Source organism: Spermophilus citellus, assembly GCF_964194105.1.
Source record: "Spermophilus citellus genome assembly, chromosome: X".
Lineage (NCBI taxonomy): Eukaryota > Metazoa > Chordata > Mammalia > Rodentia > Sciuridae > Spermophilus > Spermophilus citellus.
The window spans coordinates 26551278-26573904 of NC_138190.1; the positions used below are offsets into that span (position 1 = coordinate 26551278).

General features: G+C 31.9%; 1 protein-coding gene across 6 annotated transcripts in view; it reads right to left on the minus strand.

Moving 5' to 3' along the window:
• The window catches only part of DMD (dystrophin), a gene marked incomplete at its 3' end in the record, with an annotated part of 2539585 nt that overhangs the window by 1254903 nt on the left and 1262055 nt on the right, over positions 1-22627 (minus strand). For all 6 annotated transcript variants that reach the window (XM_081277777.1, XM_081277778.1, XM_081277780.1 and 3 more), the window contains 3 exons: positions 13975-14154; positions 13534-13662; positions 10943-11113 (listed from right to left, as the gene is read on the minus strand). In XM_081277777.1, coding sequence (XP_081133903.1) covers positions 10943-11113; positions 13534-13662; positions 13975-14154 — 480 coding nt within the window. The remainder of the gene's footprint in view (positions 1-10942; positions 11114-13533; positions 13663-13974; positions 14155-22627) is intronic.

Genomic DNA, 22627 nt, shown 5'->3' on the forward strand with positions numbered 1-22627 from the left:
CTCAAATCTTTTTCATTATGCTATTATGTTGTTCCAGAACCTTTTGTACCTGGGGGGTACAGGAAGAATAAAGTTCAAACTCCAGGATGATACTGAAGGCTTCCCTCAATTTTGTCCCATGGACCTTATTTAATTGTTACCATTATAGTCTTTTGTTGCACACCATTTGATGATCTGTTATCCCTCCTCAAGTACCTTAAAATTCCTTTGATCTTACGGTGAAGAATACAATGTCTTGTGTAAGAATGTACAGATTGGAAATGTGTTCCACTTTTTAAGCGGTAAGGGGCCTTGGACAAGTTATTTTCTTTGAACCTCAGCTTTTTCATTTGTAACACAGGGATAAGAAATATATATATATATATATATGTTGACTAAAATCTTAGCTCTTGTTGTTTCCTCTCGAAATAATATCCACACATTGCCTTAGTTCAAGATCTTCCTCTTTTGAAAACATGATTTTGAATAATAAACGAATACTTGTTGATGTAGTGAGTTTTTATTTTACTGAGGGATTTGACAAAATCATGAAGTTCTAATGATGAAAATGAAAATATTTAAACACCAGTTTATGTTGTATCACTCTAGACAACAAAACTATTGATTTATTAATCTGTAATAATATACAAAATGATCTTGAGGAAGATGCCAAGGGCTTTGCACTTGTTTTTCCCTGGGTAGCAGTTAAGATTTGAAGAAACAAAACTTATGCAAAAATTACAAAGTTAGTGAGATGAGTTACATGAATATCCATGGGAAATGAGGCATTTTTGTTATTCTACCAAAACTTATTCTTGCAACATAGTAGGCACTCAAAAAATATTTTCTGAAAAAAATAAACAAAGAATGACTAATGATGGGGTAGCAGAGTAAACATTTTGAAGAGTCCTTTAAATAATACAATTTATATGTAGAATTTTCAAAAGACCTGTCTAGGTAGGAAATATATTAACAAATGGCCAAATGCTAGGAATACCATGATGCCATCTAGTGCCAAAACAGAAGATGTGAGAAGACTTTAGGTACTATTAAAAATAAGTAATTATTCAGGCAAGATAATGGAAGGTTAGACTTCATTAGAAGGATGTATGGGGTCTAGATTCCTTGACCAAAGACAAGGAAAAGGTCATTATGCAGATTAGGGTTTGAATTACTTTGTGTACTTCAAAATGAATAACTAGAATAAATGGATACAAATTATTTGGAGCCTGAGTTTTAGGCAAATATGATAATAATTTATTAAGGTTGGAATATTTTTAAGCAGTAATTTTAAGGTAGTGAGTTTCTCATTGCTAAAAATATACAGTCTTGATGATAATAGATTACATCATAATATTGAAATACAACCCTTTTATCATAGATAATTTTCTTAATTTTTTTCACTTTAAAGTACATTCTTTCCTCTAAAACCAGAGTTGTTTAGCTTAAAACAAATATAATAAAAGTCATGTGTAATTTTAAATTATCTATTTGTCATAATAAAAAACATAAGGAAAATTAATAATATATTTTCTTTCACAATGTATCCAACAAGTGATTGGACAAACCTATAATATAAAATTATTAATGTGACATTTTACATTTTTTCATATCAAGTCTTCAAAATCCATGTATATTTTATATTTATTGCACATCTTAATTTGTAATAGCCATATTTCAAATGATTAATAATCACATGTAGTTTGTGATGACATTATTGAGTGGTGTATATATGTATATACTCTATTAATCACAACATGGATCAAAGCAAAAACCTTATTATTTGTTCAAAAAATGTTGTTGGAATAATATCTTACCAAAAAAGTAAAAATATGAACAATTTATTAATCAATGTTTTTGTATTTAGTTTAACCATATAAAGTTAGTCTTGTTCATTTGCACTATGTTTTCTGAGAGGAATTTGTATATAGGAAAACTAACAGGAGTGTGTTTGATCTTCTGTCAGGAGTCTCATTTATGTGTAATCCTAAATTGTGTTGTACTACCTTTCACAAGTAAATATGATGTTATTTTATTGTTAAGGATGTATGCTTTGTTTCTCTAAGAGGATTTCAGTCTTTGAGATTGGCAATGTATCTTACAGTACTCTGTATTTTCCAAAACAAATATGATCCCCTTTTTGAATAGAAAAGGTCTTTACTCAATCAGTTACTGGTTTTAGAACTACCTATAGATTGATTGTCAATGATCAACTTTATAACCAAAATAATCATAAGTAACACTCCAATTATTTTTGGTGTATTCTTGGCAGAAACTATTTTTAAATGCACCATTAGGAAGCATCTATAGTTCAAAATCTCACTCTTGAGTCACCAAATTTAAATATATGTAGTATATGATACCTGCCTTTTCAATTCAGAATTATGATGCAGTATAAAGCAGTTCAAAGTGATGATAAATCATCTTAATTACTAGATAAATTACTTCTATTGATATTAAATAAAACATGACCACAGAAGAAATAGAATCACAATTATATCACATAGTTGGACAGAGCACGAAAGATACGCTTTAGAATATATAGAAAATAATCAAACAGAAGTTATAATATTGTTGGAAAATGTACACACCAAACATAGTTTTCACACAATTATATTTTTTACTTACCTTTTTAGTTTAAGAATAGTTTTAGCATGACTGTGCAGTTATACAAAATACATATGAAGTAGAACATAGAGAAGTTTAATAAACAGATAAATGGACACAAAAGAAAGAGACAGAGAAACTGAGAAAGACAACACTTTGTTTTCCTTGATATTTTAATGTTGCTTCAAATTGCTTAACAACTATTCATTGTGCTTTGTTGGAAGATTTAAGGATTAATGAAATTTAAGGCTTTTTTGAAGTTTTGGCATTAAAGGTGACTTATAAACAAGTTAACGACGAATAACAGACTGAATAAAAGCAAAATCAATTACAAACTGATTCATTAGAAAGTTGAAAGCATTCAAAATTACTCATATACACTTTATCAATATTAAAATGTTAAGTTTTCCTTTGGTTAAATATTACTTCATCGTGCATAGATACACTAGCAAAATAATGACTGTGTTCACACACACAGCAAAATAAACATTTGTTCTGGACTATGAAATCTTAGTAATCATGATTAATGACCACTATATTGGAATTACACTAAAATCTAAATTGAAAATAAATAATCCAAGTGCTACAGATTGGTTTAAAATTGTTTCAAATCAATCAATCTCCTCTTTCCATTCTGCAGCTTTGAAAATTTATTTATCATTACAATATTAGTATAAGAAAATAGGAAAAGAATAATCCATAGCAACCAAATGAATAAAGTTTCAAGGACAAGTAACATCCTGTAATACAGAAAAGACAGACTGCTGACACGATATGAAGCGTCATTTCAAATAATTCTATCTGAAGAGGAAATAAAACTCACAAACATAAATAAGAGTATTGTAAAGATACTACATCTATGTTAGAACAAAGATAACTCAATAATGTATAGACTTATTCACTCTCTTATTTTAAACTTAGAGTAAACAATAAGGAAATATAAAAAATAACTTTATAAATGAAACAAAAACTCAAAATAGTGAAATTCACTGGTCGCATTCTTTTGCTATTAGGTAAGGTACTGGTTTAATGTTTTGATGATGAAAATTTGAAAATGTGGCTAAGTTGTGAGGGTAACTTGGGGACATTAACCCATGCATACCTATTGATTTTGAATTGATGTGACTAATTTCATGGTTACACATCTCAAGATGTTATAAATCAACCAAAACTATATTGGTTGGTTAATATACATTGGCAGGTCAAAAATAAGCCCACTGTCTACAATTATTAAGAGTAACTGGGGGGCAGGGCTGGGGGTTGTACCTCAGTGGTAAAGTGCTTGCCTAGCACATGTGAGGCACTGGGTTTATCTTCAGCATCATATTAAAAATAAAATAAATTAATAAAATAAAGTTTTTTTTTAATTTTTTTTTCTTTTTTTTTTAAAGAGAGAGTGAGAGAGGAGAGAGAGAGAGAGAGAATTTTTTTTAATATTTATTTTTTTAGTTTTCGGCGTACACAATATCTTTGTTGGTATGTGGTGCTGAGGATCGAACCCAAGTGCCACACGCATGCCAGGCGAGCGCGCTACCGCTTGAGCCACATCCCCAGGCCCAATAAAATAAAGTTTTAAAAAAAGAGTAAGTGGGGACACATCTCTATTTCATGATTATGTCAGTTTGGTAGTTGCAAATGAAAAAAAGAGGAAAGGTTTCATCCTAAAATATATGAGGGAGACAGATAAACTAAAAGCAAAAATATAACACTTTGGACAATTTCATACTTTTGACTTCCTCTGGATTTATTTAGTTTTCTTTCGTTTTTCTTGCTTTCTCCCTCTCTTCCTCTATTCCTTACTCCCTTCTACTTTTTGTTCAATCATTTGTTTTTAAAATAAAGGACTATACTGAAATCCCTGTGTTTGAAATAAAATTGAATGTGTTCATAATACCACATCATAGACCAACAATAAATACTTGCTGACGTAAATAGATGTACTAAACTCTGCTGAGAATCAGCTAATTAGAGTGGGCATGCTGTGAGAACTTGGGCAACACAATGCTTCTCTCACATTCCTGTATAAATATCTAAATATATGAAAGTCTCCGGTCCAAACAACATATAGTTTGAATTTGTTGACACTGATCAGGAAAATAATTTTCCTTTTTAAAGGACCACAATCCGGAATCACCAAATAGCTTCAACCATTTCAAATGTCATGCTAATAAGACCCAGTTACTTTTATCAAATGACTGCTAACCAAACTCAATTACATAACTACTTTAAAAACATTTCAGATGATTGTAAAATAGATTTATTACCAAAGTTTCAATGGAATTAACCTTGTTATAGGGAAAGCCAATTGCAAATGTGAAATAATAATGTTAGTATAGAAATTCTGTTGATAGGTTCATTTCTTTCTTATTTAAGTTAAACAAAATTAGCAGGTATATTATATTCTTTGGGTATTAATCTGTAACTGTTACCTGAGGCTATTTGTTGTAATATTATATATTTTAATATTAAATTTTATTCCATAGTTTTTAATCTATGTTTTTTAAAATTACTTTGTAGAAAATTTTACTAAAAAGGTATATTTATATAACAAGAATAACTGTACCAATCAAGGGCTGTCTTCTGACAGAAAAGGTATCACATTAGAACATGATTAGAAACAGATTGCAAAAGGGAAAAGGTTTATATGTACTAATAAAACTGATCACAGAAATTTAGATTTTAATTAAATTTTTCAAATCTAATAAGTATAAATTTGACATTTTAGATTATATTTATGAGTTACATAATCTATTTTACATTGATGTTTAGGAGATCCAAAATATCTGCCTAAACTATTATTCAATTCTTTTCACATATAAAACCACATTTTAAGATAGATTAGATCCAACCATGTGTTTCTTTTTCTTGATATATTCTACATCATATGGAAAACTCACTGGCTCTCTCATAGTCCCTATAAATATCCACAAGTCTCTGATTCATAAAGAATATTTTTACATCTGCTTACATTGGAGGTCACAAAATCTGATACTTCCTAATAATTAACACAATAAAATATGAATATTTAAATACATGATCCCAGATTGTCCTAATTTCACATTTCAGATGTAATACATATATAAAGAAATTGCTATATGAATTTTTGTTGCCATTTTCAAGGCCCATGTGGAAATTGAAGAACATATGGTATATACCCTCTAAAGCACATAAGTCTTAGTTAAGCATTAAAGACAAAAAAACAAGTTCACTTTTATTTTAGTTAGTATGAAATTTAGGACCAATATTTAAATTTTCTGCTACTTAGAAAGATAAACTATTCCTAAATCTTTAGACAATAACACAATCTAAGCAAATTATGTGTATAAATTTCATAATATCTTGTAAAAAGTAAAATGATTGCCTATATCTATAGTGCATAGCTAGATGAAGTCTGGTGAATTAAATTTCTTTAGAAAGTAAGTATTACAAAATGACAGATATGTATTGATGCACATTTGATTACTGAAATTTTATGTAGACTTTCTCAATCAGACTTGAATCCTAAACCAATTCTTATTCCATCATCTTCTTGGCCCTCATAGGTAATAACTGAACTCTAAACTAGTTCTCAATGCCTCTAGATCAGTCATTCTCTCAGCGAGGTTTCCAGATCATTTTCATCAATCTCACTTGGAAACTTACTAGGAATGCAAATGCTCAGGCTACTCCCAAGTTCTACTGTATCATAATCTCTAGGTATAGGCCACAGTAATCTATGTTTTAACAATTTAACAATTTAACAATCTTCCAATACATGCAAATGATTGAGATTCATCGATTTATACTGACAACTCTTTTCCAGTCCCATAGCTATTCCAATATTGAGATTATTGTTGTGTCTCATCTAAACTATTGTAATGGCCTCCTAACTAGTTTTCCTACTTTCTGTCGCATTCAGGTGATTTTTCCTCAAACTACTCATAAACTAATCTTTCAACAGTGCATGGGAAAAAAAAACATTAAAAACTCCTTATTGCCCACTGAACCAAGCATAATCTATTAGTCTATTGTCATGACCTCTTCACTCTGTGTCTACCCATCCTCTTCAATCATATCCACATTTAAGCTTTAGGCCACATGCCCTAATGAACCTCCATTGAACAAACTATACTCTTGAGGTTCTTCATAGGACTTTCTAGAATTCTTTCCTTCTTTGTGCTGCTGGAACATGGAACTCTCCATCTACTCGCTCTACTCATTCCCAATCTAGTATCCAGGAATACATCTTGCTCCACCATTAAACAGTAAACCCCTTTAAATCTGTCACATCTTACCTAGCAAGAGTCCTGACAGTGCCAAATATTGTGACCTAAAAATAGCATATGGTTGGTCATGGTTGATCCAGATTGCTCCCTTTTCCAAATTCTTGCTTCTTTAGTTCTTTAAGATCCACCTCAACTATCATGTCCCCCAAATTTCCAACTCCCCTTCTTCAACTTGGTTTCTGGGAAGATATATAAGAATAGAGGTGTCATAGGCAACAAAACAATGCTGTTTATTGCCTCTCCACCTCTTTTCTATGCATTTGTTTCTTGACAGCTTGTTTCCCTGATAGGATCCCTCCCCACCAGCCCCACACCCATGCTCAGATGTCATAAAACAGAATTGAGACAAAGTGTATCTTTTCATTGATGCCATCCACTTTACTTAGAACTCTAAAATGGTTCCTGATTCTTCTTTATAATTCTGACCCTCTCCATTAAAACTACCATCTCTTTACTCTGATTTCAAATAGATTAGGAAAGATTAAGGTATTTCAAAGCCACTGAATACACTTAATTAATCTAAATGATACATGAAGCAGTATTTCATGTATTTTAAGGACTGTATTAGGGACAGGTAGAACTTTCTAGTTCTTCTTAAGTTGCTTCACTTGATTATCTTTAAGGATAGTCCTTACAATTTAAGTAGAAGATACATGTTATTTTAGCTCCAGCTCATTCCAGCAAAGGATGGAAGAAGTAGTCAACAATTCTTCCATTTCATTTTTCTATTGATATTTGTCTCAATCCTAAATTTGGCCATTCAAGTCTAATAATATCTAATTGTGGTAATAATTATTGATATTGATGAGATTTTACCAGTTCATCTCCACATAACAATCAACAGATTTCCTAAGTGTGAGTTTATATATACCTAACATCATTTGATCCTCACTACAATTTTGAGATTAAAATAAGATACCATCTATCTAATTCTATAGATGGAAATGGGCTCTAAGAGTTAGAAGGGAAATATGCAAGATCATATAAATATAAATATTCTCAGCTACTATTTAAAACAATCTTGTGGCTTCCAGTTAAGAATTTTTCTTCTCACCATACTGCTTCTCACTGAGGGCTAAAATTGCCACTATAGAGAGAGGCACTAGAACAGAAAAGCTCTTAGTCTGAAAGCAAGATTCCAGTGCTTACTGCTTTCTGTGTTTTAGAATTTCTTCCATGGACAGGAGACACAGGAGTACTCAACTTTGCATTCTTCACCAAGTAGCAATAGTAGCAGCTACCATTGAATTATCAGGAAAAAAATTCACTCAGTTACCATTTATAGTTGACCTTTAAAAGATTATCATGAAATTTGTTCTTACACTGAGTTTATAATCGACCCATATTCAGTACCAAACTATTTTTATTTATTTTATCACCATAGGTTTTCCCCCAGGTTTTTCTCCTCTGCAAAATCAAGCCAAAGATTCAACCATAGTAAAGTCATAGTCCTACCTAACCACATCCTTCATAAACCCTATTATAAAGGAGCCAAATTTTGAGATGAAAAGCCATCCTTATGATTTTTGGCACTTTCAGAATTTCCCTACTCAATATATACACACATAAGCCATCAACTATCTTAAATGTGTTATTGCATCAACAGAAGAGTATTGAACTGTCAAATTTAGAACTAGCAGTGACTTCTGAGTAGGCTAGAAATTTGACAGCATATTCTATGGGCATAACGTGTAGTTTCTGAAGTTAGGCACAGAAAAGAGAAAATGAAGTATCCCCAACAAGTAATTGCACTATTGCTATTTTCCATTTTACACATTTCATTTTGAGTAACTTTTCAGAGATAAGGCTAGTTTTTCTTTTAAAAACTATTAATCCAATGTAACTCCCTTATCATACAAATACTCAAACAGATACTTAGAAAAATTTCATGTTTTCTCTGTTGCTGACAAATTCAGCTATAGTGTTGCGTCTTTTAAGTCCACTGCTCAATCTTTCTGCTAGGATTACCTCAGCAGTATTTGAACATCTCCATGAAGTTCCATTAGTATTAAACATTTTGAGACTATGATAAGTATTTATTTTTGTGTTTGTAAGCAGGATAATTCTTAAGCAAGTATCTTTACATTCTCATATCTTTTCACACTCTCTAGTGGAAGTTCTATATCATCTGTTGATGCAATGAATAAATAAGCAAAGTATTAAATTTGTTTTATCTGTGGTTTTTCTTTCCATCCTGATGGTAGAGCATAATTATCTGGTTAGATTGCCAATATGGGATTACTGTTGCACCAAGCTATCTTTACTAATTTAGAGAAAAGGAATATTTTGCAAGCAAGTATGGGATTATTTTGCAAATTAATATACAATTGAAAATATTGATTTGAAATATCTATATCTTACCCTGAAAAAGGAAAATAAAAGAAGCACACTGAGTGGCTTATCTAATTCATGATTTTCAGAACTAATACAAATTTGTGTAAAACAGTATGAACACTCATGAATTTGTATTATTTACAAACTTGCCTAAGCTATATTTGTCACTTATGGTGGAGGATGAATTTGCTCCATTTTTCAATAGTGTCTGGAAATCATAATCTTCTAACATAATGTATCTCAAAATAAAATCATTTTCTATTAAATATTCTAGAATGTCATAATTTATTGAAATTGTATATATATATATGATGGGAAGAAAATAAAACTTAGTATTGAAGCATTAGTATTTTTAGATGATTGAAATAAAAGTCTCTTGGTTACTGAGGTATTACCTAAGCCATTGCTGTCTCTAGAAGTAAAAGCAATTGTCTATTTAAGTATCAAAGTAAATTCTTAAAGAACTAAGTATACACTGAAAATAAAATTTCAGAATCTGTCAGATTTTCTTACAAGTGATAATGACTATATATATATATATATATATATATATATATATATATATATACTTGGCAAGGTGAGCTTTGATGATAACTTTATCTCGTGCATAAACTATTTAGAATTCTTCATATCAGATTTCATATATTTTGAAACCTACTTCAAATATATATTATATATAACATGATAACTTACTATAATGCCCTAGATACTGTAGCAATTGTGAAACCGGACTTTAATAGGTGTCCATAATTTCAAAAATAATTTTTTGAACACATTCTCCTATTTCTCTAGGAATCAATACTTACCTGACATTTTGTATCATATTTTCTCACAATATTTCAATAAGGTTTTTCTCACTTAAAACCCCAGCAATTATCTATGTGTCTAAATACATATATTTTCATACATATTTTTATATTTGAAAGCAATTGTATACTATATTGAAAATGTGTCAAACTGCATTATATCAATTTTGCAGGAATTCCTTGCATTTGAAATATTCCTCAAGGAGTTGAAATTTTATGCTATATTCATATATTTTTGCATAACATAAGATTTTATCTTCATTAAATGTTACACAAATATAAAGGTTTTCATGCAAAAGTACCATATCCCCTGGTTTTTCATTAAATAGAATATAAACATATAAAATTACAAAAATTAGGATATATAAGCTTTGCAACTATTTGTTTTCATGGCTTGAGCATTTCATTATAGCCTAATGTATTTTGTCACAGTGTTTGCAACTAGCAAGAACACATTAATACACACATGTGCACAATAAGAAGTACAAAAACCCTATATCATGCAGGAAATGTACAAGGCCTCATTTTGGATATTCAATCTATATTACACACAAGCAATATTATATTTATCAAATATATCAAATATATCAATATCAGTAGTGTGTTCTTAGTCTTTTGTGCTTTTGTATTTTTTTTTTTATTTTTGCCTGCAGCATGCTATTTGCTACTTTGCTGTAGGTGACCCCTGAAAGTACATATGTACAGTGCAGAATGCAGTTCTAAAATAGCTGTAGCAGCAAAGACGTATGAGAGACAGAGAGAGAGAAGGGGGTGGGGAGATTGATTTATCTCTCATGAAAGTCAGTGGTAAAATTTCCTTAAGTGCAATTTGGCCTTCATTTTCCTTTTGAAAACTTTGCTGTGGGGGTTGCTTGCCCCCTTCAGGGCACTGTGCAACCTTCGCAAGAGATCATTTAGCACTACTTTCCACCTTGGAGTAGATCTTCCTACCTTTCCAGTCTTAATTCTGTGAGAAATGGCTGCAAATCGATGGTTGAGCTCTGAGATTTTAGGTTCTACTATTTTCCTGCAGTGGTCACCGCGGTTTGCCATCAAGTTCGCTGCTTGATCACGTGTAGAGTCCACCTTTGGGCGCATGTCATTCATTTCAGCCTTTAAACGCTATATTCCATGAGCAAGAAATAGGGCTTAAAGTTAGTAATGGAAGGAGAGAGAGAGAGAGAGAGAGAGAGAGAGAGAGAGAGAGAGAGAGAGAGAGAGAGAGAGAGAGAGGGGTAGGTAGGTGCAGGCAGGCAAAAGAATGAAAAGACAGGGGAAAAGCCAAATTCCATAAAAAGTAGAGTGATCAACATGTATGATCTGAAAAACAGGTCCCTATCTTTGATTAAGTATGATGAGTGTAAATTTAAACTTTACTTATTCTGAGATGGACAAACCCTATTTTCTGACTTTATGTTGTCCACAAAAATGATATTATTTTATATTTAGTCTTACTTTATCTTGACTAAATTTAATATTTGTAGAATAACCTAAATATGTACTTACCAGGGAAGCACACTTTTCTATTCGTTCCTACTCATTTGGAGTTCCTCTTGGTTTATTATATAGACTATCAGTGAAAAAACTGATTTTCTAACACACGGATTCTGTGTTACATACAGAGGTATTGAATAATTTTCTGCCTAACCCAAGGGATCACAGATGCTGTAAGTTTATAAATACCATTCTTATTATCTCAAAGATTTCATCATAAGGTGACATCTTTGATTGCATTTCAAGAAAGAATGGAAAATATATCAAAATTAGTTCCAGACAATAGGGTAAATATGTTTTGGAGATAGCCTAAAATGCATTTAGAGTTTTTCATTAAGATGGAATCATATCTGTTGTATGAGTATGTCAATATGTAAATCAATGTAAGTGTAACTGATGTGACTCTGCAATCTGTATACGGGGTAAAAATGGGAGTTCATAACCCACTTGAATCAAAGTGTGAAATATGATATATCAAGAACTATGTAATGTTTTGAACAACCAATAAAAAAAGATGGAATCATAAACTGTGGGAAATACCCATGGTATAGAAAGAAAAAAACAATGAAGTGCAAAGAAATAAATCATGAGTGGCTGCTTTTTGCTCTCTTTAGATATACATGACAGTAGAGTGTATTTTGACATATTATACATACATGGAGTATGACTTAGTATTCTAATTAAAATCCCATTCTTGCAGTTGTACATGATGTGGAGTTTCACTGGTGGTGTATTCATATATGAACAATGGAAAGTTATGTCAGATTCATGATTCATTCTACTGTCTTCCCAATTCCCATTTCCCCTCCTTTTCCTTCATTCCCCTTTGTCTAATACACTGAACTTCTATCCCCCTCCCTTATTGTGTGTTAGCATTTGCATATCAGAGAGAACATTTGGCCTTTGGTTTTTATGAGCATTCTTTAAGTAGCAACTCACTAGGCACCTAATATTATTGAAGAGCTCAGCAAAACTCAATTAAGAATTATTAATGTATATGAGCTTTAAAATTCAATTCTTCCTATTTAATTAAGAAAGGGGATAGCATCCAGCAAAGTCAATGTAGTGTCAATGAGATATATTTGTACATTATACCTCTCATACCCTTTTATAGGAATAATTTTTTAGAAGACAGATTGTTATCCTTGAAAAATAAGAATTAGGATTCCCTAATAAGTATTTCAAAATCAGGGGGAGCCGAAGCTATGATCACTTTTCATGGGATTAAAAAATGAAAAGTTCAGTTTTATCTAGCCCAGATTATGAATAATTTGAGGTTGAATATTCCTTACCCAAAGTACTTGGGACTAGAAGTGTTATAGATTTTGTGAAATATTTTTTTGAATTTTGAAATACTTGCATTCATATAATAAGCCATCTTGCAGATGGGACCCAAGTCTAAACACAAAATTCATTTGTTTCACGTACATCTATACACCTAACCTGAATATAACTGTATATAATAATTTTAAAATACTTTTGTTCTTGAGACAGTTTCATGGTGTGGGATTTTCTACTTGTAACATCATGATGGTACACAAAAGTTTTGGATTTTGGAGCAATTTGAATTTTGATATTTGAATCAGGGATGCTCAGCCTGTACAAAGAGTGGGATTTAGCATAGGTAAAATATCCTAATGATTGCATTTTAGGTGTTTACTAAGATGGGTTCTACAAATAACGAAGAGAAACTGTGTTTTGTGTTAGATGCAAAAATATAATAGCACTACCATTAAAATAGACAAGAACTTGCAATACAGTAACAAAATAGATCATGGAATTTTTTTCTAACCAGAGTTTACACTGGGTGTGATTAGATAAGAGATGGATTTGGACATATATCCAGATTATAGAGCTTTTCAATGTCATTAATTCCCATTCACAAAAGAATGTAGAAAGGAAGGAAGGAAAGAAGGAAGGAAGGAAAGAAGGAAGGAAAGAAAGATTGTTTCACTCTTACTAAGTCCTTGGTGTCTTCTAGGACAAACATAATTGACATAACTGTTGTGCAGTTTGAAAATTACTTTTCACAATATTTTATTTGCTACCTTAAGTATGTCTTCTTTTTGCTGGGGTTTCTTTTTCTCAGATTCATCCAAAAGTATATCAGCCTGAATAATCCACTTTGTAATCTGATCGACGTTCTGGTTAAAGGTTTCCATGTGTTTCTGGTATTCCTTAATTGTACAAAGATAGATTATAATGTTATTTGATTAAACGATATTCTTAAATAACGTGTCCTACTTTCTTTCTATAATTCTAAAAAGATAAAAATAAAGTATCCCTCAAATTAATTTTAAGTGAGATCTCCATAAGAATATAGCATAGACAGACAAAAATATGTTAAAATGTGGTTATAGAGATCTACAGATATAAATTTAGGAGCCAGTATGACTGTGGAGAGGTGGAGTCTTCAAATATTATTACTTAATGCTTGCATAATCTTTTTCTCATGTTAGAGATGGGTGGAGAAGCTTCCAGTCTCTTACCAACAAAAGATTTAACCACTCTTCTGCTCGGGAAGTGACAGCTATCCAGTTACTATTCAGAAGACTCAGTTTATCTTCTACCAAGGTCTCTTTCTTGCCCAACACCGTTTTCAAAGCCTCTCCTATTTCTGTGACACTCTTCAAATGCAGCTTTTGCTTTTCAATCTCTTTCTGAGTAGCCTGTGAAAAGGACAGCACTGAGCTTTAAGTAACATATGATAACATTAGCATTGCATACTTGTGATGGGAATGTGTGTATAGTTTCTATGCCTAAACCTTGTAAATTTTTAAACCTACAACAAATATGCTTATGAAGCATGAAGTCACATCATATACATTGATTGCAATTTCATTATTAGGGATACAGGAAAAATATTTATATATAAACATCATTAATTTCTTATTTATTCATGACTATAACATACACAGTATCTAATTAAATATGTTTTATTTAATTTGTACATGTAATGAATAGAAATAGTCACTTGAAGACACATCCACAAATAATGATATGCTTTGAAAAAATTCAACAGGTATGGTGCTATTGCATTTCTGCAGCAAGGAGGTTCAGCTTTTTGGTACCACTAACCTGTTTGCCATATGGTGATTAAACCCCTTCTAATACTAATGCTTTTAAAGGAATACAATTAACAGGATCTTAAATCAATTATGCTGAAACATAACATATGCAATATTTTATTAATTTTGTAATATGTAGTACATGTTTTCTCTCCTAACTAACTAACAAGGCCTACCATACTGATTTTTAGAATGTCTTCAGAGCAGTAATAAGCATAAATGGTATTTTTAAGTATATACAGTATATACAGAGACATGATATGTAATTGTCATTTCTGTTGGTGATAAAGTCAGAAGTATTGCTATTACTGAGGATTGTCACTCACATTTATAATAGAAAAATACTTAATTTCAAGATGTAATTTTTTTCCAAAACAACTTCACAAACCTCAGTTATACCTGTATATCCTAGATTAAAATCCCTAAATAAAGCACTATCATTCCTAAGACTTGATTTACAAAACTTGAGAACAATCACATTTAAAAAAATTGTTTTAGATATACTTGGACACAATACCTTTATTTTATTTTTATGTGATACTGAGGATCGAACTCAAAGCCCTGCATGTGCTAGGTGAGTACTCTACCACTGAGCCACAACTCCAACCCTAAGAATCATATTTAATATGAAAAAATACACAAAGAGTTGTTAGAAAACTGGATCCAAGGGCAGATATTTTCTGCCTGAACAACTTATAGCCCCTTTCTCTTTTTTTATAATATTTATTTTTTAGCTTTTTTTTAAGTGGACACAATATCTTTATTTTATTTTTATGTGGTGCTGAGGGTCAAACCCAGTGCCTCATGCATGCCAGGCAAGCACACTACCAATTGAGCCACATCCCGAGCCCCTACAGCCCCTTTCTTGAAATGAGGAATGACTGACCACCATGAGCTTCCCTGTCTCTGTCTTCAGTTTTTCCCCTTGTCTACCTAGACAGTGAGGTGTTGAACATTCACAGGGAGGTAAGCCAGCACACATTAGATTTTTTTTTCTCAAAAAAGGTTAACTGAGAGACACAGCTACTACAATTAGAATGTAAGTGGGAAAGCCATTTGCAAATGAAGCTGATATCTTTATCACAGAAAGCCAAAGTCAAAACAGGACAAAAATCACTGAGGAGCAGCAATAATAGGAAAGCATAGAAAGTCCACCTGCAAAGAAGCAAGTAAAATATATGCACAATAGAAGTAGTCCATATGAAAGAGGTGATCTCTGATACAGACAAGTCTAGATCTTATTTTATTTTATTCATTTATTTATTTTGGTACTGTGGATTGAACCCAGGGATACATGATTATTGAGCCACACCCCCTGCTCTTTTTTATATTTTATTTAGAGACAGGGTCTTGCTGAGTTCCTTAGAGACTCACTAAGTTGCTGAGGCTGGCTTTGAACTTGTGATTGTTCTGCCTCAGCATTCTGAGTTGCTGGAATTACAATCATATGCCACCATACCCAGCAAGATCTTATTTCTTATTCATGGATGCTCCCAATATGGTTTTTCTATCTTTAAAATATACCTAAATATTCCTTGTCACTATAATTCTTCCAAACCATCTGGTTCACTCACTATCACTGAGTATTTTTTTTTTCATTTTTGTTCTTGCCCTTTCCATCAATAAGCAGGTAAGCTGGAAAGAATACATGAGATAAAAAGATCCAATCAAAATTTTTATAAAGAAAGAATAACTGTTTCAATTGTATATTTTTGCTTTTTAACATTTTTAGTTATAGATGGACACAATACTTTTATTATATTTATTTACTTTTATGAGGTCCTGAGGATTGAACCCAACACCTCACATGTGCTAGGCAAGTACTCTACCACTGAGTCACAATCCCAGCCCTCTATATTATGCTTTTGCAATTTTATCTCTAATATAAAAATACCTGAAACTGAGGCAACTAAACCCAAGTAGACTTATACATTATAATAGAGTTATCTGCAATGTAGGGTGTCATTTGTTGCACTGGAGTAAGCTTATCATTTCCTAAAAGCAATGTATTCACATATCCATCATAAATGTTTATTATACCCCTATTACATGCCAGTTACTATTTCATAGCAGTGTTATAAGTGATACTACTCAATGTATTTTGGAAGATTATGGAAAGTGCCCCATTTGGGGGAAATCAATCCCTCTAGAGCATTACTTTTGAGTAGAACTGGACTAGATTTCAGCCTTTTTCAATTATTTGCCTTTCCCTTGGTTAATGTCCAAGCTCTACAATCACAGATATTGGTTAGTGTTCTAGGCACTGTGGATAAAATGAGAAGGTAACTCCTTATCTTTAAAACCCTTATGAGTACAGTTTGACAAGGAAATATCAGTAAATGAGCTTTCTCAATTTCCTATACACCACACTAATGATTTGTTACTCCAGTCGATGTATTTGCAAAAAAAAAAAAAAAAAAAAAAACCTCACAAAGTCCCAACTTAATTTATATTAGGATCACTAATTATCTCTAAATGTCTTCATAAAGATGACCCTAAATTTTAGCATCAATATAAAATTATTTTGTATACATATCTTTGTTTCTTACATGCCAGGCAATGCAATTAAAGGCAATAAAATTTTTTAAACTTCATAAGAAGTCATAGTAGTTTTGAATTTGGGAAATATTGCAAATAGGTCCTAGATCAAAATAACTATTATGTATCAAACATTTGCCCAAATCCTTGAACTGATTTTCAAAAGGAAATTTTTAACATCCATTCATAGTTAATTTACTTAATAGGAATAATAAAATAGGGAATATGGGCTGATTACTTGTTAGGTTCCTCAAAATCACAAGATAACATGCTAAATTTTGTTAAAGTTATCACCATAGTGACATATTTGAAAAAAAAAAAACAATGATTGTCATTTTGTACATAACTGCTTATTGTTAAAAGTGATTCACAGAAAAATTTTATTCTGATTATAAAAAAGAGACTTATAGGTAAACATTTATATTGATATTCAAAAAATACAATATATAATCATTTGTATAAGTGTCATTTTGGGTTAGGGAAACGTTATGTTCATTAATGGGGTTTATTTTCCCCTTCAAATAGGGATTCAATCAAAGGTATAACTAAACAAATAACAACATCTTAGACTTCAAATGATATATTGACCTTACTTTCTGGACAGTCTTGCTAAAAATAATTCACTTAGTTAATGTATACCAGAGGCCTAATATTCACTTTATACTATGCTATTTACTGCCACAAAAAAGGAAGTAATCTTTGCATGTCCTACTGTAATCATGCCTAAAGTGTGAAAAAAAAACTAGAAAAAAAACTTGTTTTGGAAAAATAAATATGAACAATGGCTGAGATAACCATGAATGGCAACAAGGGAAAGGTGACACTTGAAGCTGGAGGATTGGATGGTGTGAACTAAAGACAAAGTGAAAAGTGATTATAAGGCATGAAGGTAAAAACAGAAAGCCACTAAAAGGGGAAAATCAGATCCTTAGTGAAAACTAAAGGCACACATTTTATGAAGCTATTCAAAAGCCATTTCTTCTAGCTCTAGTATTTTCCCATAAGAGAAGAATGCTGACGGATGAGAAAATAAACTAAAGGCATCACTTTGGCCTTTCTCTTTATATCCTTATTCATTCCACTCTAAGGGAGCTAGTAAGATAAGGAGAAGGAACTAATCATTCCTGGCAATTAAAGGCATCACTTTGGCCATTCTCTTTATATCCTTATTCATTCCACTCTAAGGGAGCTAGTAAGATAAGGAGAAGGAACTAATCATTCCTGGCAATTCTTCATCTTCAAAAGATCCAATTCTCAGTGCACAGAACTTCTTCTCTTGTCTCGTGAAGTGAGGGTGGAGGGGGTTATTAAAGGTCTACCTTTCTCAAGGAGAAATGAGAAATTCAATAGCTAAGTTGACTAAGTTATAGCTCAACCCCTTCATTGTTCTACTCATGCAACTACTAGGATGGATTTTAAGTCTGAAGAAAAAGCAAGGCTGTATACAGTATGTTTTATTTTTATATGAGGTTGTACAAGTTCGCTTTTGGAGATTCAAGAGCAGCTAAGTGTGAACTATATATCTGACACTAAGGGTTTTTATGACATAGGAAAAATATCTGACACAAGGAGAATTAACTTAAATATAAACTGTTGCAAAATAGAACATTTTTATTTTCCATGTGTTTAATTTAAAACAGCTGATAATACCAGAATATTATGAATATTAAGTTCTAACTTTTCTGATTTCAAATAAACAAATTTGCTGTCTACCTTCTAGCCATGATGATTTTTAAATGCTACCTAATTTCTTCTTATGTAAACATTCTCTGTGTTCATGGAAATTATGAAAACTATATTTTGATTGACTCTTGATATCCATAAGTTAAACAACTATTGAAATTTTAAGTGTCATACTAGGTTTAGGATTCAGACATTAACCCATCACCTCACTTCACTGATGTCTTTACAGTATGGGAAAACCTGCTCCATTGATGTCTGATAATACCATCACTGATGGCAACATTTTCTTAAATGTAACTCAAGAAAAATAAAAGAACTGTAATATTTATCTGTACGTATGTTTAGATATTTTTACCCAGGGATAGAAAACATAGTTTACTTGGGCTTCACCCACTTGCACACCTATATAACATTTTCTTAAGTTTTCCAACAATTTCCACATATTTTAAGGACGAGGGTATCCCAGGAATTTACAATCCTAGGATCTTCTGTAACTGCTATGCTATTATTCCCACTCCCTCTTTTTAACTTCTTACAGGTCTTAATCCTATAGATTTTATCTAACTTGGCCCTACATGCAGTTCAATATGTGCCTTAACACCATTTCCTTATATCTCTCTGCCTTTCCTAGGATACTCTAGATTCTTGTGGGGTTTTTTAGCTGTTTATTTCTTGCATGTTTGCTTTAAAATGGATAAAGGATTAACTGACACACTCATAAATGATATCTTAAAACATTCCTCTACCCAATTGAATTATACACATAGTTGGTCTATCTAAATATTATACCACTTCTGGTGTATTGGAAATAGAAGAGTTCTTTCATCTTTTAGCTGCATAATATGTCCAAAGGAAGAGAGATAACAAATTACCATATAAGCACAATTCTAAGATGTGTATTTGTTTTTTTAATTTAAAATGAAACATACAATTTACCTTTACAATGTTAGTGTGTTTTTAAGGGGGGGCATTCTAAACAGCTGGATTCAAAATATCAGTGTATCATACAGTCATAAATGGATGAAATTTGATATTAATTGCCTTATCAGGCTCTTGCACTATTCCATTATGGCTCAAGGTTTAGGACATATTTTCCTATTAGGCTAATATGATGGAATAATATAATGATAAATTTAAAAAGAATATAAAACATTTAATAGTAGATTTTATAGCAATGTGTATTGACTTTTTATTAATGTATTGTCTATTAAAGAAAAATTTCATAAAAGCAGAATGTGCAAAACAGAAATTATAGCTATAACTACAATGACAGTGAATAGTGACTTCAATGGCATTTAACAGATGTTCTATTTTCTAAGTAACAGCTGCTTGATGAATTCATTGTACCAAGTTAATGATCTGCTAGTGTTATTTCACTTCACAGATAAATTACTGTGCTCTCTTTAAAAAAAAATATGTAATTTTTCATGAGAATGATAGTGTAACAGACTTTAAAAATAAGTAATATTTCTCATGCTTTTATAGCTAAGAGGAGTGAGGAGTTGAAGCAATTATCCAGATAATCTAGGAGCAGAAACCAGAAATGGTGAAAGTTGATTTTATTTTTAAATACAAAACATAGCTGACTGAATCAAATGGTGATCCCATCAGACTGCTTGAAATTCATGGATCTTGCTTTTATGACTTTATGAAGTGGTTCTCAACTTTGCTAGATATTACTAGTCAGTGGCTACTCTGAGAGATAAGTTAAATCAGAATCTCTAGGGGTGGACTCCAGTCATTGGTATTGAAAGGGTAAAGTTTCTAAGCTGCAAGGCCTGAGTTAAAAAGTGAAGGACCAGGTATTGTTAAGTTCCTCTGCCACACCCAGAACCTGAAATTCCTGAGGCAGTTAAGACAACGCCCTACTGGCCATTTAGCCTAGGGCCCTGTGCAGCTTGTCACTAGGCATACAGGGCCCGAACCAATCAGTTTGAATGTGTACCCCGCTTAGGAGTGACCAATCACCCCCGCCCGACCTGTTCCTGCCAATGAATGTGCTAATCATGTATGAGAGTTGTTGTTCAATTTTCCCGCGCCTCATGCTGATTTGTTCTGATGTATACAAAGCTCCCGCCCTCCCCAAAAAGTGTACTTAAGCACTGCTTAGCCTCTGCTCTGGGCTCTGGGCTGCTCTCTCTTCTTGAGTGAGCCTGGAGCCTCAGCGTGCTGAATTGGATCCCCAATAAACCCCCTTCTGCAATTGCATGAGTCAGTCTCTTGGTGGTCTCTTCCTCCGACTTTTCGCCAGACCCTTACAGTATGCTTTCCAAGATTCCCAGGTGACTTCAGCATGTGGCCAATGTTATAAAGGAGTGGCACACAGAAGGACATATTCTGTTATAAGGTTTTATTGGGTAATAGTCATTAAATTTTAGAAATGAATTGGCAACAATAAGGTAATTGAGGAAACTAATAATTGTTCTTCCTCATATTGAATATTACAAAAACTTCTCCCTGAAATAAATGTAAAAAGCACAATAACTTGTTGTATAAATGGCTATTTAGACATAAATTATTTTGTATTATTTAATATTCTGACTTAAGTATTTCCTGTTTGTGATTCTCTCAGGAAACACTTGGTATGCTAGGACTACTATTAATAAAATATATTTCTCAATTTATTAAAAAATGGTAGATGTTAATTATCTAAAACCTGGTAGGCTTAATTTATTATAGGACCTAAGAATCTTCCTAGGGAATTGTATTTGATCATTTTAATTTTTAGATGGTACTATGGATATTGAATGGGTTTAATGGAGTTGAATTATTCAACTGACATGGAGTTTTTGATTAATGAAATTAGAAATAGGTGAAATATGTTAGTGATTAAATCAGAAAATCATATAGATTAAACTTTACTGTAGCTTATATTTTCCAACCATAATGATCATTAGAGAAATAAACTTTTATTTAATCACATAAATATTTACTTTCTTATGGCTGCATTTTCATGCTCAATTTGTAATGTTAAACAATTTGGGCCACTAATGGGATAGCCAGAATTGATTTACTTATATCTAACTAGTCAGAGTATATTTAAGACATTAAAATACTATTTGAGATCTACAATCACATTAGTGGGGACAGAAAACAATGTAACAAGTGATACATGTACACATTTTTATTTTATTACTTTAATGTGGGCTTATATTTTGTGCATATTAAATTCATTCATAATTTATTTATGGATACCTTTTGTATTATTTCAGAGGTATAGTGTTTTAACAATTACTAGGAAATAAGATTTCTAACCATAATTTGGTATACTGTAAAAGCCTTTGGAATCAGAGATAGTATTGAATTCTATTTATGGCTTTGTCATAAAAACAATTCTATTTTCTCATGTAAAAATAGGAACATTTGGTCAGATGTTCATATTTCTATTTGTTCTAAAACATGAATGATTTTAAATGCACATCAGCATTTTTATCCTTTCAAGAACCGCTTGGTCATTGCATTTTTAATTTTTATCTTCAATTTCAACTTATTTTTGAACAGACATTTAATGAACATGTGTTACACTCCATGTAACGTATATGGGTATATGGGAAATACCAGTGATCAAACAGACATTTTCCCTGTACTCTTGTCAAGCGAAATGTTAATGCCTATGTAATTGTTCAAGGAAATAGAGATTATCATGATAATTCAAGGATCCTGTGCAGTGTCGGTTCAGGTGCTTTTATCTCACCTAGGTTGCCTTATTATTTCCTTCCATCAATTCTATTCTATTGACATGAATGCTTCTGACTTCATTCTGGCAAATTCCATTAATAGAGTTGTTAGGTATGAAAGGCTAACATGTCTCAACATTTGTGGCATGAAAATAATCAGTTACCATTCCCTCATA